This window comes from Zonotrichia leucophrys, chromosome 3 (genome assembly GCF_028769735.1).
Source record: "Zonotrichia leucophrys gambelii isolate GWCS_2022_RI chromosome 3, RI_Zleu_2.0, whole genome shotgun sequence".
NCBI lineage: Eukaryota > Metazoa > Chordata > Aves > Passeriformes > Passerellidae > Zonotrichia > Zonotrichia leucophrys.
Window position 1 is genome coordinate 112,569,433 of NC_088172.1, and position 20,367 is coordinate 112,589,799.

At 52.9% G+C, this 20,367-nt stretch overlaps 1 protein-coding gene across 1 annotated transcript in view; it reads left to right on the forward strand.

The window, feature by feature from the left end:
• The first annotated feature begins 704 nt into the window (after positions 1 to 704).
• The window catches only part of ASXL2 (ASXL transcriptional regulator 2), a 51,433-nt gene continuing 31,770 nt past the window's right edge, over positions 705 to 20,367 (forward strand). Inside the window, exons 1-2 of the mRNA XM_064709987.1 lie at positions 705 to 807; positions 17,424 to 17,506. Of these exons, the coding sequence (XP_064566057.1) occupies positions 751 to 807; positions 17,424 to 17,506 (140 nt within the window). The 5' untranslated portion in view covers positions 705 to 750. The remainder of the gene's footprint in view (positions 808 to 17,423; positions 17,507 to 20,367) is intronic.

Genomic DNA, 20,367 nt, shown 5'->3' on the forward strand with positions numbered 1-20,367 from the left:
AAAATAATCGGTTGGCGGTTTTCAGACATCACTCAACAGGAAGACCCCAACAGTTTACCAAAGGCCCTTTGAGGGAGCTCAGCCTCCCTCCTTTGAGGCCGTCTCAACCACAGCCAAGACCCCGTTTCACACCCCTGCCCATTCCCCAGGACTCCCTGGGCGAATTATTCGCTATTTCTGACTCTTGAGGCGCCACCATCGGTGTCACCGCCGAGCTGGCGGGCACCGGGCGCTGAGGGCGCGGCTGAGGCTCTGAGGGAGCCGCCGCCATCTTTCTCCCTCAGCCATGGCGCCAGCGCAGTCTGCGGGCACCGGCGGCGAGCGCGGAGGAGGGAGCGGAGGCTGCCGGTGGCACTTGGTGGCGGCGGGGCAGCGGAGCTGTTGTCGGTGGCAGCCAGGGAAGGACACACCACCACCACACCAGAGCAGCACCACCGCCATCTTCGCTCCGCCTCAGGCGCCGCCGCCATCTTTGCTCGTCCCTCCGAGAGGCGGGAACGCGGCCGGGGGACTGTGGGATGGGCGTGGCTTCACAAAGCCCCGCCCCCTCCCAGCTCCGTGGGCGGGGCCGGCGGGCGGGGTCACATGACCGCGGCCCGTGCGCAGCCGGAGCCAACATGGCGGCGGCGGCGGGCGCTGGGGCCGCCGCTCTCGGCGCCGCTCGCCTCTAAGGGGCCGCCACCCCCGCCCCGCCGCCCGCCGCGCCCGCCCGACACCCCCCCGAGCGCCCCGAGCCCCGCCGCGTCCGACATGAGGGAGAAGGGCCGCAAGAAGAAGGGCAGGACCTGGGCAGAGGCCGCCCGGACGGTGCGCGGGGGGGCCGCGGGGCGGGTCGGAGGCCGCGGGGCGGGTCGGGGCGCTCCCGCCGGGGCTCGGGGGGGCGGCGGGGCCTGCCCGGCCGCCTGCAGAACCGGGCGGGTTATTGTGACCTGGGCTCCGGTTGCTCCGTGCTTCCCGGCAGGGATTGCCCCGGGGAGCGGCGCGGGGGAGGGATTGTCGCTTGGATTTGCTGTGGAGAGCGAGGGGGGAAGTCAGAGCTGCCAGCAAGTGAGAGGCACCGGGGGTTTTTCGGTGTTTGCGGTGGTTTTTCGGTGTTTGCGGTGATTTCCGACACGCTCAGGTGCTGAGCTGCCCCCGTTCAGCAGAGCTGCACATGTAAAAAGTGAATTTTTACCTCCCGCTGTCCCAGCTGTACAAAAATTTGTCGCTGTCCTGGGCCGGGCACGGAGGGTGGAGAAAAGGGAAGTTCGGAATACGGGGCGGGAATGAGAGAGGAAAACTCCACAGGTGCGAAACGCTGAGCTCTGAGAGCTCCGCTCGCCCTTCCCAGCTCGGGATAAATCCCCCTCTCGGCGAGGAGGAGCTGGGGCTTGGGAACCCTCCTGGAAGAGGGATCTGTTCAAACAAGACTTGAAAAGGCTGCCTGGGGAGCGAATGTAAATGGAAACCTGCGGCTGGGACTTGCAAGGGATGTTTTAATAAATAAATTCACTTGGACCTCGTGTTTACAGCGTGAAAGGCATCAGGGGAGCTGCTGTGTTCAGGAGATTCAGTGCAGGTAGAGATATTTAAGAAATAATTTGCTGGCTTGCAGGCAGTTGCTCTGTGTGTAATTTTAACATTTTGTTTTGAAAGAGCAGTGGCAGGGTCTCCAGGAGAGGGTAGAGGTGGGATCAGCTCTTTTCCAGCCTCTCTGAGCCCCTCCAGAATCCACTTAAGGGCTGAACTTATTCTGCACTGAGCCCTCTCCCCCCTGCAGGCTGCACCTTGCCCAGAGCCGGGCAAAAGGAGGAAAGGATGAGCAAATCCCTGCCAAAACCCCAGCTCTGGCAGCCCTGTGTGCTCAGCAGCAGTGCCAGGCACTCTGGTCAAACTGCAGCTCCAGACTCCCCAGGTTTGGCCAAGTTTTGGGACAGAAATCCTGCCTGGGGTTCTGGTTGTGTGCTGGGCTTGCAGGGAAGGTGTGAAGCTGTGCTAGGGAAGGTAAAAGCTCTCAGGAGATTTGTTCTGCGTTTGGAAGGTGACATGAAATTGTCCCCAAGCTCAGGGATGTCTCCAGGTGTCCCCTCTGTGTGGGGGTTCCTTCACTGAGCTCTGGGGTCACCCCAAGGTCCCTGGGGTGCAGGGGCTGGGCCTGGGGCTCTGCTTGTCCAGGATCCAGCTTGGAAAAACCTTCCCAGCCCAGCTGTGCCCAATGCCCACCTTGTGCCCAGCCCAGGGCACTCAGTGCCACATCAGGACACAGGGATGGGCACTGCCAACCTCCCTGAGCAGTTCCAAGGCCTGAGCACCCTTTCCATGCAGAAATTCCTCCTGGTGCCCACCCTGAGCCTGCCCTGAGCCCATTTCCCCTTGTCCAAGCAGCTGCTGCAGGGCAGAGACCTGGGGGCTCCTCCTGCTGAAAATGACCCCAAACTATCACTGAGTGCCTGAGGAAGGTCATTCCCAGAGATCTGAACTGCAAACAGCTCCAGGCAGAGATTGCTGGAGCTTCACAGAATCCCAGCATCATTCAGGCTGGAAAATCCTCCCAGCCCACCCAGTGCCAGCTGTGCCCAATGCCCACCTTGTGCCCAGCCCAGAGCACCCAGTGCCACATCCAGGTGCCACCTCCAGGGATGGGCACTGCCAACCTCCCTGGGCAGTTCCAAGGCCTGAGCACCCTTTCCATGCAGAAATTCCTCCTGGTGTCCACCCTGAGCCTGCCCTGGCCCAGCCTGAGGCCATTTCCCCTTGTCCTGTCCCTGTTCCCTGGCTGTCCCCTCCTGTCAGGGACTTGTGCAGAGCCACAAGGTCCCCCCTGAGCCTCCTTTTCTCCAGGCTGAGCCCCTTCCCAGCTCCCTCAGCCCCTCCTGGGGCTCCATTCCCTTCCCAGCTCCCTCAGCCTCTCCTGGGGCTCCATTCCCTTCCCAGCTCCCTCAGCCCCTCCTGGGGCTCCATTCCCTTCCCAGCTCCCTCAGCCCCTCCTGGGCTCCATTCCCTTCCCAGCTCCCTCAGCCCCTCCTGGGGCTCCATTCCCTCCCCAGCCCCCTCAGCCCCTCCTGGGGCTCCATTCCCTTCCCAGCTCCCTCAGCCCCTCCTGGGGCTCCATTCCCTTCCCAGCTCCCTCAGCCCCTCCTGGGGCTCCATTCCCTTCCCAGCTCCCTCAGCTGCTCCTCACAGACCTGGCTCTCCATGCAGGCTTGTCCTGAGGAACTCCCCAGCTCCCTGCACAGCAGCCTCAGGCCATCCCAGCTGCATTTTCTGCTCTCTCACCTCTGCACTGCTGCTCACAGGTGGTTGAGGCAGCTAAACCAGCAAAAACATTGGGGTTTTTTTATAATTAACTTCTGGTGCTGATCTGTTCTTGCTCCACTTTAGTCCTGGCCAGGAGTTTGGGGTTGAGTCTCCTCCAGTTCTGCAGTACATGGAGGTGAATTATTCTTGAATTAACTGAATTAATTAATTCAGCTCAGAGGTGAGAGGAGGGAATTCCATGGAACTGCTCTGGAGAGCTGTGGGGCTGCAAACTGGGGCAGCAGGAGGTGAGGGAAGGTCCCCAGGAGGGCAGGAAGTCACTGTTGATAAACAGCCTGTTCTCATTTCCTGCCTCTCTCTGCAGCTGCACTGAGCTGGGCCAGGCTGCTGCCCCTGCTGGGACAGGGCTGGGGTCCTGCAGCTCCAAATTCACCTGCAGGAGGTGCTGGGACAGGGCTGGGGTCCTGCACACCCAAACCCCCTGCAGGAGGTGCTGGGACAGGCCTGGGGTCCTGCAGCTCCAATTCACCTGCAGGAGGTGCTGGACAGGGCTGGGTCCTGCAGCTCCAAACTCCCCTGCAGGAGGTGCTGGGACAGGGCTGGGGTCCTGCAGCTCCAAATTCTCCTGCAGGAGGTGCTGGGACAGGGCCTGGGGTCCTGCAGCTCCAAATTCACCTGCAGGAGGTGCTGGGACAGGGCTGGGGTCCTGCAGCTCCAAATTCACCTGCAGGAGGTGCTGGGACAGGGCTGGGGTCCTGCAGCTCCAAATTCACCTGCAGGAGGTGCTGGGACAGGCCTGGGGTCCTGCACACCCAAACCCCCCTGCAGGAGGTGCTGGGACAGGGCTGGGGTCCTGCAGCTCCAAATTCACCTGCAGGAGGTGCTGGGACAGGGCTGGGGTCCTGCAGCTCCAAATTCACCTGCAGGAGGGGGAAACTGCTGCTGGGTCAGGACTTGGTGATTTACAGTTCCAAACCCACCTGCAAGAGGGCAAAAGCTGCTGCTGGCAGTTGAGGGGATGGCAGCACACAGTTTGTGTTCAGGCTGTGCCAGGGCTGGAGTTGGGGCAGGCTCAGGTTGTGATCCTGCACCCAGAGCTGTGCCAGGCCTGGAGCCAGGCTGGCAGAGCTGGGGGTGCTCACCTGGATGGGAGAAGGATCCAGGGAGAGCTCAGAGCCCCTGCAGGGCCTGAAGGGGCTCCAGCAGAGCTGCAGAGGGACTGGGGACAGGGATGGAGGGACAGCACACAGGGAATGGCTGCCAGTGCCAGAGGGCAGGGCTGGATGGGATATTAGGAATGAGGAATGACTGCCACTGTCCCAACCCCAGTGTCCAGCCTAGCCCAGGGACCCAGGGGCAGCCACAGCTGCTCTGGCTGATGCCTTGGGCAGGCTGGGCTGGAGCAGGGGCTGGGCAGAGCTAAAGAATAAAGCAGGGATTGATTCAAAGGATCTCCTGCAGGGATCCACCTTGGGCAGCACAAGAGCCCAGCCAGGCCTGCACCCAGGTGAAACCAAAATGGTCCCAAAATGAACCCAAGATGAACCAAAATGGCCCCAAAATGAACCCAGGATGAACCAAAATGGGCCCAAAATGAACCCAAAATGGTCCCAAAATGAACCCAGGATGAACCAAAATGGTCCCAAAATGAACCCAAGATGAACCAAAATGGTCCCAAAATGAACCCAAGATGAACCAAAATGGGCCCAAAATGAACCCAAGATGAACCAAAATGGGCCCAAAATGAACCCAAGATGAACCCAAATGGCCCCAAAATGCACACCCAGGCACAGGGTCTGTCACTGTGATCAGTTCTGCTCCATTTGCACCTTGCAGTTCATTGTCCCATTCCAGCTTTAGCCCCTGCAGTCCCATCCTTGTTTTTCTCTCTCCTGTTTGTGCTCCTGGGCTGAGATTTGGATCATCTGTCCTTGGTGCCCAGCTGGAGCAGGAATTGTTTTGTGTCCCTGCTCTGTGCCCAGAGCTCAGCATGCCCTGGTATCAAACCCAGACCCACACACCAAAGCAGCACAGAATGGGAAAAACAGAAAAGCCAAACCTGAGGCACCATGGGCACCCTGTGCCAGGGCCTGCCCACCTTGCCAGGGCACAATTCCTCATTCCCAGTATCCCATCCCTCCCTGCCCTCTGGCAGTGGGATCCCTTCCCTTTTTCTCCTTCTCCATCCCCTGTAAATTCTCTCTCCATCTTTCCTGTTCACCCCTTCAGGCCCTGCAAGGCCACCCAGGGCTTTCCCTTCTCCAGGTGAGCAATCCCAGCTCTCCCAGCCTTTCCTCCAGCAGAGCTGCTCCATCCTCTGCTCACCTTGGTGCCTCCTGTTCTCCACAGCTCTCTCTCCTCCCTTATTTTCCATGGGAAATGTCTGGAGGCTGCTGTGGAGCCCAGCAGGCTCCTCCTGGAGAGCCTGGCAGGGTTTGACACATCTCAGGGAGGTTCAGGGTTAATCTCAGCTTGCAGAATGAGCTGATACCTGAAGCTGGTAAAGCCTTCCTGTTTTTTTGTTGTTTTGTTTTTTTTGTTTTTTTTTTTTTTTCTGGAGGGATCTTTGTTGCTCTGTTGGGCTTTTTGGTGGTGCTTTGTTTGGTTTTTAGCCCCTGGGGATTATCACAGCTCCTTCCCTGTTCCCAGCCTGTGGCTGAGGATGCATTTCCAAGGCAGACACGGTGCTGAGGCGAGGGCTGCTCTGTCCCAGCTGTGAAATGCCTTTGCAGAGGTTCCTGAAGGCCAGGGCAGGTGGTGGCCCCAGCTCTGGCACAGCTCTGTGTGTGCTGCCAGGGAATCACCCTGGCACTGCTTCCAGGGCAGCAGCTCCTGCCTGGGCAGGGCTTGGCACAGACCCTGGCACGCGTCCGTGGAGAAGGGCACTCTGCTTCACTCCTCACTCACACACATCCCCAGGCAGCTGCAGCTCTAGGAGGGATTTTTCCTGAATTTTTTTCAAGCTTTTCCTGAAGGATTTCAGGAAAATCAGGTGCCGCCAACTGCGTGCTGGAGACCTGACAGGAGAGACCTGGAGGGGATGGAGCAGGGAAGGGAATGGAGCCCCAGGAGGGGCTGAGGGAGCTGGGAAGGGAATGGAGCCCCAGGAGAGGCTGAGGGAGCTGGGAAGGGAATGGAGCCCCAGGAGGGGCTGAGGGAGCTGGGAAGGGAATGGAGCCCCAGGAGGGGCTGAGGGAGCTGGGAAGGGAATGGAGCCCCAGGAGGGGCTGAGGGAGCTGGGAAGGGAATGGAGCCCCAGGAGAGGCTGAGGGAGCTGGGAAGGGAATGGAGCCTGGGAAGGGAATGGAGCTGGGAAGGGAATGGAGCCCCAGGAGGGGCTGAGGGAGCTGGGAAGGGAATGGAGCCCCAGGAGAGACTGAGGGAGCTGGGAAGGGAATGGAGCCCCAGGAGAGGCTGAGGGAGCTGGGAAGGGAATGGAGCCCCAGGAGGGGCTGAGGGAGCTGGGAAGGGGCTCAGCCTGGAGAAAAGGAGGCTCAGGGGGGACCTTGTGGCTCTGCACAAGTCCCTGCCAGGAGGGGACAGCCAGGGGACAGGGACAGGACAAGGGGAAATGGCCTCAGGCTGGGCCAGGGCAGGCTCAGGGTGGACACCAGGAGGAATTTCTGCATGGAAAGGGTGCTCAGGCCTTGGCAGGGGCTGCCCAGGGAGGAGGAGGTGTCCAGGGAAGGCCTGGATGTGGCACTGAGTGCCCTGGGCTGGGCACAAGGTGGGCATTGGGCACAGGTTGGATTCAATGTCTGTGAGCTCTTTCCCAACCTCAGGGATTCTGTGTTTCCCTTCCAACTGGCACCAGCAGCACCAGCCAGGTGAGGTGGCTCAGAAGATTCAGAATGTCACAATTCAGAACAATTCAAATCTACTAAATAATCCCCAGTGGATGTGGCACTGGGTGCCCTGGGCAGGGGTCAGGGTGGGCATTGGGCACAGCTGGCACTGGATGCTTTGGAGGGATTTTCAGCCTCAGGGACTCTGGGATTCCCTCACTTCCCAGTAAAGCCAGATTGCAGCTCTGGGCTCAGCCTCATCCTCTGCCACCTGCACTTCTGCTCCTGGGAGTTGCAGTGAGCTGGAATCTGCTTTCAGCTCATCCTGGGCATCTCTAACCCACAAATGGAGGATTAGAAATGGTTCCTGTGTGGAGACAGAACCTGTGCAGGGTGAGGGGGAAGTGTAATCCCCTCTGATGGCTGCAGCAAAGCAGCAGACTGCAAAATCCTCCTTCCAGTCACAATAATCCCATTATTGGCCTGCTGTTTGCAACACTCATTTCCAAGTTCCTTTGCTCCTGCTGGGAATTTTAACCTGGTGCAGGGCTCTGAGATGCTGCAGATGCACCCCTGCAGCTGTGGCTGTGCAGGTGCAGTGAATGGGCAGTGAAGCCCGTTTTTCATAGGTGGGGCTGCTTTGATTGTAATTACAACTCCAATTAGCAGCACAGCAGTTCAGCAGCTGCCCCAGGGGCTGGCTCTGGGCTTGGCAGGGCTGCCCACCTTTGCCAGGGTGGCAGAGCAGCTGGGAAAGCCCTGGGATGTGCAGAGCAGGGAGAGGGGGCTGTCTCTCATAGAATGGTTCTGAGTTCTGTCCAATGGAATGGTTTTGGGTTCTGCCCAATATTTCAGGGAATTATTTTGAGTTCTGACCATTCTATCATGGAATGGTTTTGAGTTCTGTCCAATGGAATGGTTCTGAGTTCTGTCCAGTCTGTCATAGAATAGTTTTGGGTTCTGTCCAATATTTCAGGGAATGGTTTTGAGTTCTGTCCAATCTCTCATGGAATGGTTCTGTCCAATATTTCATAGCATGGTTCTGAGCTCTGTCCAATATTTCATGGAATTATTTTGAGTTCTGACCATTCTATCATGGAGTCGTTTCGAGTTCTGTCCAATGGAACAGTTTTGAGTTCTGTCCAGTCTCTCATGGAATGGTTCTGAGTTCTGTCCAGTCTCTCATGGAATGGTTTTGAGTTCTGTCCAATGGAATGGTTCTGAGTTCTGTCCAATATTTCATGGAATGGTTTTGAGTTCTGTCCAATCTCTCATGGAATGGTTTTGAGTTCTGTCCAATGGAATGGTTCTGAGTTCTGTCCAATATTTCATGGAATGGTTTTGGGTTCTGTCCAATGGAATGGTTCTGAGTTCTGTCCAGTCTCTCATGGAATGGTTCTGAGTTCTGTCCAATGGAATGGTTCTGAGTTCTGTGCAATGGAATGGTTCTGAGCTCTGCCCAGTCTCTCATGGAAAGGTTCTGAGCTCCCTTTGGAGGGCGGTGGCGTTCAGGGAGGTTCAGGCTTTCTCCTTCATCCTGCTCTCACGTGCCTGCATCTGATTCTGCATCAGAAGCAGAAGAATCATTGGGTCTTTTTCTGGCTCTGGTAACCCTGGGGTTGTGTTTTCCCATGGCATGTTTATGGAAAGAGGGAAATTCAGATTGTGCAGCCCCCAGTGTGGCCCAGGCTGAGGTGGTGGTGTGATGTTGTGAAAATTCAAATTGTGCAGCCCCAGTATGGGCTGGTCCTCACTGGCAGCTGCTCCCAGGCACACCACAATGCTTGAGGTCTAGATTTGCTTTTTCTATCATTTTCCGTTTTTCTGCTTCTCTGGCTCTGTTTGGAGGAGTCAGAGTGGAGGGTAAAGAGTGTTGGAGTCCTGGATGCTGAGAATTTTAAATTTTCTGTGCTGAAGGGCACAGACCCACAAGAAAATGCTGTATTTGATCTGAAGCTGTAGAAAAAACAGCTCAGTGGCAGGGCAGTGCTGCAGCTCTGCTGTGTGTGAACCCCAAACTCCTGTGCTGGGGGGCAGCCTGAGTGCACAGCCAGGAGTGGTGAAAGTCTTAGGAATAATAATTACAACTGATAATTATCTCTTGCTGGTAATTCTTTATTAAATTAATTAAATAAATCAACAGGAACGCTGGAATCTCCAAGGGAAAAAGGACAGTTTAATTTCTGACTCCAACATTTATAGATTTTCAGAAACAACCCTGGATTGGAGGGTGACAGTGCCACCTCTGCAGTGACACTGGACAAACCAAGAATCCATCAAATGTCTCCTCCTCCAGAAAAGAATGTAAAACAATAAGTTATTTGCAGAAAATGTGTGAGAAAGTTCTTCACAAGAATGTAAACATCACAAGGCTTAGAAGAGCAGGGTGACAGATAATTCACTTTTAGATCCCCTGTACATTCTCAAACCTTCAGGGATGGCACAGAGGGGTTTTTGGGAAAGGCCACACTGTTAGTGCCCCTAATAAATCCCTCTCCCACCTCATCCCCACCTTGTTCCTGGTGTTCTACTCCAGCCCCACCTTGGAGCTGTTCCAGTTTATCTGGCTAGCGGGTGAGCTCAGGGGGTGTAGATTCGGGATGTGAATTCAGGATGTTGGATGATCAGGGATGTGTTAGGGATGTGAATTCAGAGATGTGAATTTAGGGTTGGAATTTAGGGATGTGAATTTAGGGATGTGAATTATGGGATTAATTTAGGGTGGAATTCAGGGTTTGGTGAATTAGGGTGTGAATTCAGGGTGTGAATTTCAGTGGATGTGAATTCAGGGTGGGAATTCAGGGATTGAATTTAGGTGTGAATTCAGGGTTGAATTCAGGTGTGATAGATGTGAATTCAGGGTGTAATTCAGGTTGTGAATTATAGGTTAGTGTGAATTTAGGGTTGTAAATTTAGGGATGTGAATTCAGGGATGTGAATGTAGGGATGTGAATTTAAGGATGTGAATTCAGGGGTGTGAATTCAGGGTTGTGAATTTAGGGATGTGAATTCAGGGGTGTGAGTTCAGGGATGTGAATTCAAGGGTGTGAATTCAGGGATGTGAATTTGGGGGTGTGAATTTAGGGATGGGAATTCAGGGATGTGAATTCAGGGTTGTATATTCAGGGATGTGAGTTCAGGAGTGTAAATTTAGGGATGTGAATTCAGGAGTGTAAATTTAGGGATGTGAATTCAGGGATGTGAATTTAGGGTTGTAAATTTAGGGATGTGAATTCAGGGATGTGAATGTAGGCATGTGAATTTAAGGATGTGAATTCAGGGGTGTGAATTCAGGGTTGTAAATCTAAGGATGTGAATTCAGGGTTGTAAGCTCCCAGGCCAGAAGCTTTGAGTGCTTTTGTAGGGGGTCACTCCTGCTTTTCCCCACAAAATCCCTCCTAGCCAGCAAACCTCTCCTGGCCTTTGGGGCTGGTTAACCCTGCTGGGATTTTTTCAAACTGAGGAGCTGGGCTGGATTCCTGTGGGTCTCTTCCAGCTCAGGATATCCTGTGATTCTCTGGAGCTGTTTATTCTCCACACAGGAGCTGGAGGAGGTTTGGAAGCTGGTGGGAGCCCAGGGCAGGTTCAGAATGCTCATGGAGCCTTCTGGTTGGACAAGTTTTCCACTGATCCAGAAATTGAAGAAGCACCTCAGTGTCCTTGTGGAGAGATACTTGAACTGAAACATCAGAAATCAGAAAGTTTAGAGGGCAGGGATGGATGGGATATTGGGAATTGGGAATTGTTCCTTGGGAGGGTGCCCCGAGCAGCTGGGGCTGCCCCTGGATCCCTGGCAGGACATTGGGACAGCGAGGGTTGGGCAGGGATGTCCCCAAGGAAGGAGGTGGCTCTGGGATCTCCCAGCTGGGCAGGTTCCTGTCCTTGTCCCCAAGGAGGGAGGTGGCTCTGGGATCTCCCAGTTGGGCAGGGATGTCCCCAAGGAGGGAGGTGGCTCTGGGATCTGTCAGATGAGCAGGTTCCTGTCCTTGTCCCCAAGGAAGGAGGTGGCTCTGGGATGGCCCAGTTGGACAGGGATGTCCCCAGGGAAGGAGGTGGCTCTGGGATCTCCCAGCTGGGCAGGTTCCTGTCCTTGTCCCCAAGGAGGGAGGTGGCTCTGGGATCTCCCAGTTGGACAGGGATGTCCCCAAGGAGGGAGGTGGCTCTGGGATCTCCCAGCTGGGCAGGTTCCTGTCCTTGTCCCCAGGGAAGGAGGTGGCTCTGGGATCTGTCAGATGAGCAGGGATGTCCCCAAGGAAGGAGGTGGCTCTGGGATCTGTCAGATGAGCAGGTTCCTGTCCATGTCCCCAGGGAAGGAGGTGGCTCTGGGATCTCTCATTTGAGCAGGGATGTCCCCAAGGAAGGAGGTGACTCTGGGATCTCCCATTTGAGCAGGTTCCTGTCCTTGTCCCCAGGGAAGGAGGTGGCTCTGGGATCTCCCAGCTGAGCAGGTTCCTGTCCTTGTCCCCAAGGAGGGAGGTGGCTCTGGGATCTGTCAGATGGACAGGGATGTCCCCAAGATAGGAGGTGGCTCTGGGATCTCCAGCTGGCAGGATGTCCCCAAGGAGGGAGGTGGCTCTGGGATCTCCCAGCTGAGCAGGTTCCTGTCCTTGTCCCCAAGGAAGGAGGTGGCTCTGGGATCTCCCAGCTGAGCAGGTTCCTGTCCTTGTCCCCAGGGAAGGAGGTGGCTCTGGGATCTCCCAGCTGAGCAGGTTCCTGTCCTTGTCCCCAAGGAAGGAGGTGGCTCTGGGATCTCCCAGCTGAGCAGGTTCCTGTCCTTGTCCCCAAGGAAGGAGGTGGCTCTGGGATCTCCCAGTTGGACAGGGATGTCCCCAGGGAAGGAGGTGGCTCTGGGATCTCCCAGCTGAGCAGGTTCCTGTCCTTGTCCCCAAGGAAGGAGGTGGCTCTGGGATCTCCCAGTTGGACAGGGATGTCCCCAGGGAAGGAGGTGGCTCTGGGATCTCCCAGCTGGGCAGGGATGTCCCCAAGGAAGGAGGTGGCTGTGGGATCTGTCAGATGAGCAGGTTCCTGTCCTTGTCCCCAGGGAAGGAGGTGGCTCTGGGATCTCCCTCCCCTGCTGCTCCAGCCCCTTGCCAGCCCTGTGCCAGCTCAGTGTGAAATGTGCCCTTTAGTGGCACCTGGCTCCTGATGCCACAGGATTGTCCATCCCTCCCTGACCTCCTTTCTGCCTAATTCCTGGCCAGCATTTGCCTAATGGGATGAGTGGAGCAGATCCTGCAATCTGGGTCAAGTCCTTCATCCCCCTGGGGCTCCTGTTGTGTTTTCTGGGGGTGACTGAGCAGCAATTTCACATCCACTGGGGCTTTTTAGGGCTGACCCGCTAGTGTGCCAGGCTGGCATTGCAGGGTGATGCCCTGCTGGCAGCAGATGGGCAGCTTCTCCCATCTCCATGGTGGCTGCAGCTGGAATTCCCTCCTGGATGTGAGGCTGAGGTGGAACCAGATGATCAGGTTTTGCTGCCTGGCCTTGCAGAGCTTGTCTGAGCCAGGTGGGAGCTGCTCAGCTGCTGTGCATTCGTGGATTCAGGAAGTTTAGGGTCTATTTCCAGCAAGGAACACGAGTGGAAGTGCTGCTTGTGTTTATAACATCAGTTTTAAATCCCTCTTTGCATAAGGGAATAACCAATAGGACAAATTCCAAAGTGCATTTTTGCCAAAGCTTTCATGGGCTGAGGTTCTCCTTCACATCCAGCTGTGGAGGATCTCTGGATTAAACCTTGATGGGCTGATAAAAACACCCCCAAACAACCCCATTAAACCTTGATGGGCTGATAAAAACACCTCCAGAAAACCCCAACCACTTCAAACACAGGTTTTAATTGTGAACACTGGCATGATCCAGGTTTATGTGGGCAGCACTTGCATCACTCAGAGCTTTCCCAAATGGATCACTCAGAGATTTCCTAAATGCATCTCTCAGAGCTTTCCCAAATGCATCTCCCAGAGCTTTCCCAAATGCATCTCTCAGAGCTTTCCTAAATGCATCTCCCAGAGCTTTCCCAAATGCATCACTCAGAGCTTTCCCAAATGCATCTCCCAGAGCTTTCCCAAATGCAGCAGGAGTGTGGTCAGCTCTTTCATTGACAGTGAGCTTGGCTCAGTTGGCCAGAGCTGAGTTTCCTCTCAGACTCTGTAGGATTTTATTTCTTTACACACAGTGGCTAAAGAAGGATTTTATTTCTTTACACCCAGTGGCTAAAAATGACTCGGGTGAAAGATCTGATATGGGATTAAAAGGGCACAGGAGAGGGGAGAAGCTGCTTGAGGTGTATCAGTTCTTTAGAGGTGCATCTGTTTTGTTGAGAGTCTCTTTAATCCTCGTTCCTGGTTCTCCCGGAGCAGCCTGGGTGGCAGCAGGAGTGTGAGCTGCTTTGTTTGTCTGGTGTGGAACATTTCCTGGAGAGCACAGAGAGGCTGCTGGCAGGGCAGGGCACGCTGGGCTGGGCTGGCACCTGCTCTGGCCTTGCCCAGCACAAGGAGCTCTGATCCCGGGCTGGCAGAGCCCCAGCCAGCCAGGACTGGGGGAGCACAGGGCCATGGAGGGTGGGAAAGGCGCCAGGATCAGGGTGGTGATGGGCTCTGAGCTCTGAGATTGGTGTGCTTTGGGGGTTCAGAGAGCCATCTGTGTGCTTTGGGGGTTCAGAGAGGCATCTTTGTGCTTTGGGGGTTCAGGGAACCACCTGTGTGCTTTGGGGGTTCAGAGAGCCATCTGTGTGCTGTGAGGGTTCTGCAACCCATCTGTGTGCTTTGGGGGTTTAGGGAGCCATCTGTGTGCTTTGGGGGTTCAGGGAGTCATTTGTGTGCTTTGGGGGTTCTGCAAGCCATTTGTGTGCTTTGGGGGTTCTGCAAGCCATTTGTGTGCTTTGGGGTTCTGGGAACCCTCTCTCTGTGTGCTTTGGGGGTTCAGGGAGCCATTTGTGTGCTTTGGGGTTCTGGGAACCACCTCTCTGTGTGCTTTGGGGATTCAGAGAGCCATCTGTGTGCTGTGAGGGTTCTGCAACCCATTTGTGTGCTTTGGGGGTTCAGGGAGCCATTTGTGTGCTTTGGGGTTCTGGGAACCACCTCTCTGTGTGTTTTGGGGGTTCTGGGAGCCATCTCTGTGTGCTTTGGAGGTTTTGGAACCATCTATCTGTGTGTTTTAGGGATTCAAGGGAGCCATCTGTGTACTTTGGGGGTTCAGGGAACCCTCTCTCTGTGGGTTTTAGGGGTTTAAAGGAGCCATCTGTGTGCTTTGGGGGTTCAGGGATCCATCTCTCTGTGTTTTAGGGGTTCAGGGAGCCATGTATATGCTTTGGGGGTTCAGGGATCTGTCTGTTGTGTCCTTTGGGGGTTCTAGAACCATCTGTTGTGTGCTTTGGGGGTTCTGGGATCCATCTGCACTTTGGGGGTTCTGGGAACCATCTCTCTGTGTGCTTTGGGGGTTCTGAAAGCCATCTGTGTGCTTTGGGGGTTCAGGGATCTGTCTGTTGTGTTCTTTGGGGGTTCAGGGAACAATCTGTCTCTGTGTTTGGGGGTTCTGGGAGCCATCTGTGTGCTTTAGGGGTTCAGGGATTCATCTGTGTGATTTGGAAGTTCTGAGAACCATCTCTCTGTGTGTTTGGGGATTCTGGGATCCACCTGTGTGCTTTGGGGGTTCAGAGAACCATCTGTTGTGTGCTTTGGGGGTTCTGAAAGCCATCTGTGTGCCTTGGGGTTCTGGGAACCCTCTCTCTGTGGGTTTTAGGGGTTCAGGAGCCATCTCTGTCTTTGGGGGTTCAGGGAGCCATCTGACTTTTGGAAACCCATCCTGAGCCCATCATGGGGACACTTAGGGCAAGAGAGACCAGGAGGGGCTGGAGAATGTCCAGGGAAGGGAATGGAGCCCCAGGAGGGGCTGAGGGAGCTGGGAAGGGAATGGAGCCCCAGGAGGGGCTGAGGGAGCTGGGAAGGGAATGGAGCCCCAGGAGGGGCTGAGGGAGCTGGGAAGGGAATGGAGCCCCAGGAGGGGCTGAGGGAGCTGGGAAGGGAATGGAGGCCCAGGAGGGGCTGAGGGAGCTGGGAAGGGAATGGAGCCCCAGGAGGGGCTGAGGGAGCTGGGAAAGGAATGGAGCCCCAGGAGGGGCTGAGGGAGCTGGGAAGGGAATGGAGCCCCAGGAGGGGGTGAGGGAGCTGGGAAGGGAATGGAGCCCCAGGAGGGGCTGAGGGAGCTGGGAAGGGAATGGAGCCCCAGGAGGGGCTGAGGGAGCTGGGAAGGGAATGGAGCCCCAGGAGAGGCTGAGGGAGCTGGGAAGGGAATGGAGCCCCAGGAGAGGCTGAGGGAGCTGGGAAGGGGCTCAGCCTGGAGAAAAGGAGGCTCAGGGGGGACCTTGTGGCTCTGCACAAGTCCCTGACAGGAGGGCACAGCCAGGGAACAGGGACAGGACAAGGGGAAATGGCCTCAGGCTGGGCCAGGGCAGGCTCACATTGGATATTTGGAATAATTCCCACCTGAAAAGGGCTGTCCATGTCTGGGAGGTTTGGGGTGCTCATCCCTGGAAGGATTTCAAAGCCCTGTGGATGTGGCACTTGGGGACATGGGACAGCGGTGGCCTTGGCAGTGCTGGGGAATGAGTTGGACTTGCTGATCTGCAAGGGCTTTTCCAATCTAAAGGATTCTGTGGTTCCAGGAATGTCCTGGAGAGCAGGGACAGCTGGCAGAGGGTTGATGTTGCCCTGTGACCTTCCCAGGGCAGCCCAGCAGGGTTTGCAGGGATCCAGATGGGGGTGGCAGGAGGCCAGAGCTGTGCAGCCTCACCCTGCTGGGCATGGAAGGGTTAACACCTGGCACAGGTGTAGAGACAGAAATGGAGCTGCAGTTCCCTGGTGGAACTCAGCCTTCACCGGGCTGGGGGTTCTGCTCGAGAGAGGAGTGGGAACTGCTCCTGTCCTTCTGCAGAGTCCCCCCGGGTTTGTGCTGAGCCTAAGTCAGGCCTGGCCTTCGATGTGTGGGCTCGGGTCAGAGCTGATGATTAAGGCGGAAACGAGGCATTTCCTGCCCATCCCCCTCCCCAGCACGAATATGGCCTGAAATGTCCTGAAATATCCCGGTGACGTGTGGTGAGTGGCATCTGCCTGCTGCAGCAGCTCCCTGCAGCTGCAGCCCTGCCTGCCTGAGCCCCGGGAGCAGCCCAGGGACCCCGGGGGCTGCGGCAGGGCTGCTGCTGGGGCATTCAACAAAAAACCCATTTTGGGGGCCAGAGTTGGGAACTCGGTGTGTGCAGAGCGTTTCAAACAGCCCCTTGCTGGGGCGGTGGGTGCTGAGAGTTTCAGGCTTTCTGTGCTGAGAATTTCAGACTTTCTGTGCTGACACACTCTGACCCCCAGGACAGCACTGCATTTGACCTGAGGCCGTGGAGAAGCTTCCAGAATTGATTGAGAGCACTGGGATTGTGGGTGTGGAGTTGGGTACAAGTGTGTGATGTCACAGGGTGGAAAACTCAAGAGTTTGGGGTTTAGAATATGGTAATAAATATGGGGCAGGATGGAGGTTTTAGGGTGGAGGCTGCTCCTTCTTTACCTTCTTCTCCTTCTTCTTCTTTACTTTGTTCTTCTCCTTCTTGTCCCTCACCACTTTCTTCTTCTTCCTCATCTTCTTCTCCTTTTTCTTCTCCTTCTTCACCTTCTTCTCCTTCCTCACCTTCTTCTTCTTTACCTTGTTCTTCTCATTCTTCTCCTTCCTCACCTTCTTCTTCTCCTTCTTCTTTACTTTGTTCTTCTCCTTTACCTTCTCCTTCCTCACATTCTTCTTGTCCTTCTTTATTTGTTCTTCTTCCTTCTTCTCCCTCACCACCTTCTTCTTCTCCTTCTTTACTTTGTTCTTCTCCTCTCCTTCCTCACCTTCTTCTTCCTCACCTTCTTCTCCTTCTTTACCTTGTTCTTCTCAGTCTTCTCCTTCCTCACCTTCTTCTTCTCCTTCTTCTTTACTTGGTTCTTCTCCTTCTCCTTCCTCACCTTCATCTTCCTCACCTTCTTCTCCTTCTTTACCTTCTTTTCCATGGGTTTGGGTGGTATTTTGTACCTGGACAGAAAAGCCCACCCTGCGAACTTTGAGGGATCAGTTATTCAGCTAAAAGTGAAAGTAATTTCTTAATTAGATAATTTAGCCTTAAAAGACCTTGTACAAGAGATAGTTGGTCATTTTGTGCCTTGTTAGTGAAGAACTGCAGAACTCACTGCTGTGAGACTGTGACATAAATAAAAGTAATAAATACCTAAAATAGAGGTTTTGGTGCAGTTAAATGTAAATTCAGAATACAAAGGAATAACTGCCATTAAATGAAAATTTTGTGTAAAATTAAATGTAAAATCAGATGTAAAATCAGAATGCAAAGGAATAACTTCCTCTCAATCTCCTCTTTCTTGCCAGGTCCTGGAGAAATATCCCAACACACCCATGAGCCATAAAGAGATCCTTCAAGTTATCCAGAAAGAAGGACTTAAGGAAATCAGGTGAGTTGAGTAAAGCAGGAAAACCCTCTGGTGCTCTGCTTCCAGCTTGGTGTTAACCAGTTTGCTGTTAACTCCCAGCTCCTGAGGAGTTTTGGGGCTGAAATATTCCAGGTTTGGAGTCTGGGTCCTGTTTGTAAACAGCTCCCAAGTGCTTTTCCCCACTGAGCTGGGTAAGAGCATCCCTGATTCCCAGGTGTGCAGGGCTTGGCTGCAGCTCCTTTGTAGGATAAAATAAAGGACCTGGCTGCAGCTCCTTTATAGGATAAAATAAAGGACCTGGCTGCAGCTCCTTTGTAGGATAAAATAAAGGACCTGGCTGCAGGTCCTTTGTAGGATAAAATAAAGGACCTGGCTGCAGGTCCTTTATAGGATAAAATAAAGGACCTGGCTGCAGCTCCTGTACAGGATAAAATAAAGGACCTGGCTGCAGGTCCTTTATAGGATAAAATAAAGGACCTGGCTGCAGCTCCTTTATAGAAAATAAAAAAAGGGCTTGGCTGCAGCTCCTTTATAGGATAAAATAAAGGACCTGGCTGCAGTTCCTTTATAGGATAAAATAAAGGACCTGGCTGCAGGTCCTTTGTAGGATAAAATAAAGGACCTGGCTGCAGCTCCTTTATAGGATAAAATAAAGGACCTGGCTGCAGTTCCTTTGTAGGATAAAATAAAGGACCTGGCTGCAGCTCCTTTGTAGGATAAAATAAAGGACCTGGCTGCAGCTCCTTTATAGGATAAAATAAAGGACCTGGCTGCAGCTCCTTTGTAGGATATAAGGATTAAAAAAAAAGAACTTGGCTGCAGGTCCTTTATAGGATAAAGTAAAGGACCTCGCTGCAGCTCCTTTACAGGATAAAATAAAGGACCTGGCTGCAGCTCCTTTATAGAAAATAAAAAAAGGGCTTGGCTGCAGCTCCTTTATAGGATAAAATAAAGGACTTGGCTGCAGCTCCTTTGTAGGATAAAATAAAGGACCTGGCTGCAGCTCCTTTATAGGATATAAGGATTAAAAAAAAAAGAACTTGGCTGCAGGTCCTTTATAGGGTAACCCAGCCCTGGTCAGGGGCTTCAGGGACTGAAGGAAACATAAAAAAAAATTAATTTCTGCTTTAAAAAATAAGTGAATGCTCAGTTTGACCTAAGAGTTACCCAGAGAGTAACAGAGCCACCTCAGTTAAAGATTCTCACATGGCAAACTGGATTTTTGGTGCTGTTCTCCCTTGTGTTGCCTGTGTGGGTGTGTGGTTATTCCTTAGGGACATTGCTGGCAGCCTGGTGGGATGCAGCTCCATGGAACCCATCTGCTCTGGGCATGGAGCAGCTCCTGAGCTGCTGCAATTCCAGACTCCTGGAATCCTGCAGGGAACCAGCTCTCCCAGGGATCTGTGAGCAGCAGTAATCCGTGGGAAGTGCAAAGTATCTCTTCAGACTAAACAGCGTTAAACTGAACTGGGTAGTGTTAAACTGAACTGGATAGTGTTAAACTGAACTGGATAGTGTTAAACTGAACTGGGTAGTGTTAAACTGAACTGGGTAGTGTTAAACTGAACTAAACAGGTTAAACTGAACTGGGTAGTGTTAAACTGAACTGGGTAGTGTTAAACTGAACTGGATGGTGTTAAACTGAACTGGGTAGTGTTAAACTGAACTGGGTAGTGTTAAACTGAACTGGATAGTGTTAAACTGAACTGGGTAGTGTTAAACTGAACTGGGTAGTGTTAAACTAAACAGCGTTAAACTGAACTAAACAGGTTAAACTGAACTGGGTAGTGTTAAACTGAACTGGGTAGTGTTAAACTGAACTGGGTAGTGTTAAACTGAACTAAACAGGTTAAACTGAACTGGGTAGTGTTAAACTGAACTGGGTAGTGTTAAACTGAACTGGGTAGTGTTAAACTGAACTGGGTAGTGTTAAACTGAACTAAACAGGTTAAACTGAACTGGGTAGTGTTAAACTGAACTGGGTAGTGTTAAACTGAACTGGATGGTGTTAAACTGAACTGGGTAGTGTTAAACTGAACTGGATAGTGTTAAACTGAACTGGGTAGTGTTAAACTGAACTAAACAGGTTAAACTGAACTGGATGGTGTTAAACTGAACTGGATAAACTGGATAGTGTTAAACTGAACTAAACAGGTTAAACTGAACTGGGTAGTGTTAAACTGAACTGGATGGTGTTAAACTGAACTGGGTAGTGTTAAACTGAACTGGGTAGTGTTAAACTGAACTGGATGGTGTTAAACTGAACTAAACAGGTTAAACTGAACTGGGTAGTGTTAAACTGAACTGGGTAGTGTTAAACTGAACTGGGTAGTGTTAAACTGAACTGGATAGTGTTAAACTAGGTGATGTTAAACTAAATAGTGTTAAACTAGATAGTGTTAAACTAAACTGAATAGTGTTAAACTTAAATAGTGTTAAACTAAACTAGATAGTGCTAAACTAAACTAAATAGTGTTAAACTAGATACTATTAAACTAAACGGAATAGTGTTAAACTAAACTAGATAGTGTTAAACTAGATAGTGTTAAACTAAACTAGATAGTGTTAAACTAGATAGTGTTAAACTAAACTAAATAGTGTTAAACTAGATAGTGTTAAACTAAACTAAATAGTGTTAAACTAAATAGTGTTAAACTAAACTAGATAGTGTTAAATTAAACTAAAGTGTTAAACTAGATAGTGTTAAACGAGTGTTAAACTAAACATTGTTAAACTAGTGTTAAACTAAACTGAATAGTGTTAGACTGAATAGTGTTGAACTAAATAGTGTTAATTCAAATTCACCAACTGTAGTTCAGTCAGCCTGGAGCTCACTGGTCAGCCTGGAGATGGACTGGTCAGCCTGGAGATGGACTGGTCAG